Source organism: Cynoglossus semilaevis, chromosome 4 (genome assembly GCF_000523025.1).
Source record: "Cynoglossus semilaevis isolate Cse_v1.0 chromosome 4, Cse_v1.0, whole genome shotgun sequence".
NCBI classification, from domain to species: domain Eukaryota; kingdom Metazoa; phylum Chordata; class Actinopteri; order Pleuronectiformes; family Cynoglossidae; genus Cynoglossus; species Cynoglossus semilaevis.
In genome coordinates, this window is record NC_024310.1 from 931,924 (window position 1) to 932,903 (window position 980).

Consider the following 980-nt stretch of genomic DNA (forward strand, 5'->3'; position numbering starts at 1 on the left):
CCATTCTGTTGAACAGCGGTTCTCGTGTCCAGCTGCTCAGTAACGGATCGCTGCTGATCAAACACGTGCTGGAGGACGACAGCGGCTTCTACCTGTGTAAGGTCAGCAACGACGTGGGAGCTGACGTCAGCAAGTCCATGTACCTGACCGTCAAAAGTAAGGGCCGCCTCCACCGCAGCTGACCGCTATTCATGCAGTCTGTGTGTCTGTGTGTGTGTGTGTGTGTTAGCTTAGCATCAAAAGAGGCCCAAACCACTGGCTCCTGGTTGCTGTGCACCAGTCTGACCTGTGGCGGTGCTAACCTTTTCTGCCTCCATGTTCTGTGAACAGACAGCGTTCACGTCTCCTCCACAGTGGACTCCATCAAATCTGTGTCTGTCTCTGGGCTGGTCCACCATAAACAAGTTAGAACGAGACCAAATAGATCAGTAATCCAATCAGCACTGGAGTGCAGGGCAGCCCTCCCCCCTTCCCCCCCCCTCTCTCTGTTGTACATTAAGTTGAGATTCAGAACCATAAAATATCAAATGACTTCATTTAGACAAGACAGTGACACAGAGCAGACTCTGCCCCCTTGTGGGGTGGCTAGGTTACGCACAAAGCGACTGCACGGTCACAGTAAAGGTCAAGTAAGGTCAAAGACTTGACCTACTTGACCTCGTGGATAATCAGTCCACACTGTGTACATGCAAGTAAAACTCCAAGTCTGAAGTATTCTTCAGAACTCCAACGTACTTTAATGAATTCATTATTTCTTCTTTGTTTATATTTTTATTGATTTCATTCATAAAAGTGTCGTTTTCAAACTGTCTTAGAACTTTTTGACTTCAATGAGTAAAACATTATTGTATATTACTGTAATACTTCACAGTCATGTAAAAAAAGGGATTTTTTTGTGCAGAAATATAAGAATGAATCTCCACTGTCAGTGACACCCCCAACTCTCCCCCCGTCTCCCCCGGCTCCCCCACCTCCCACCC

The 980-nt window shown here is 46.9% G+C and overlaps 1 protein-coding gene across 1 annotated transcript in view; it reads left to right on the forward strand.

Moving 5' to 3' along the window:
* The window catches only part of dscamb (Down syndrome cell adhesion molecule b), an 81,581-nt gene that overhangs the window by 65,713 nt on the left and 14,888 nt on the right, over positions 1-980 (forward strand). The window contains exon 12 of the mRNA XM_025055066.1: positions 1-156. This exon is cut by the window's left edge and continues 7 nt beyond it. Coding sequence (XP_024910834.1) covers positions 1-156 — 156 coding nt within the window. The remainder of the gene's footprint in view (positions 157-980) is intronic.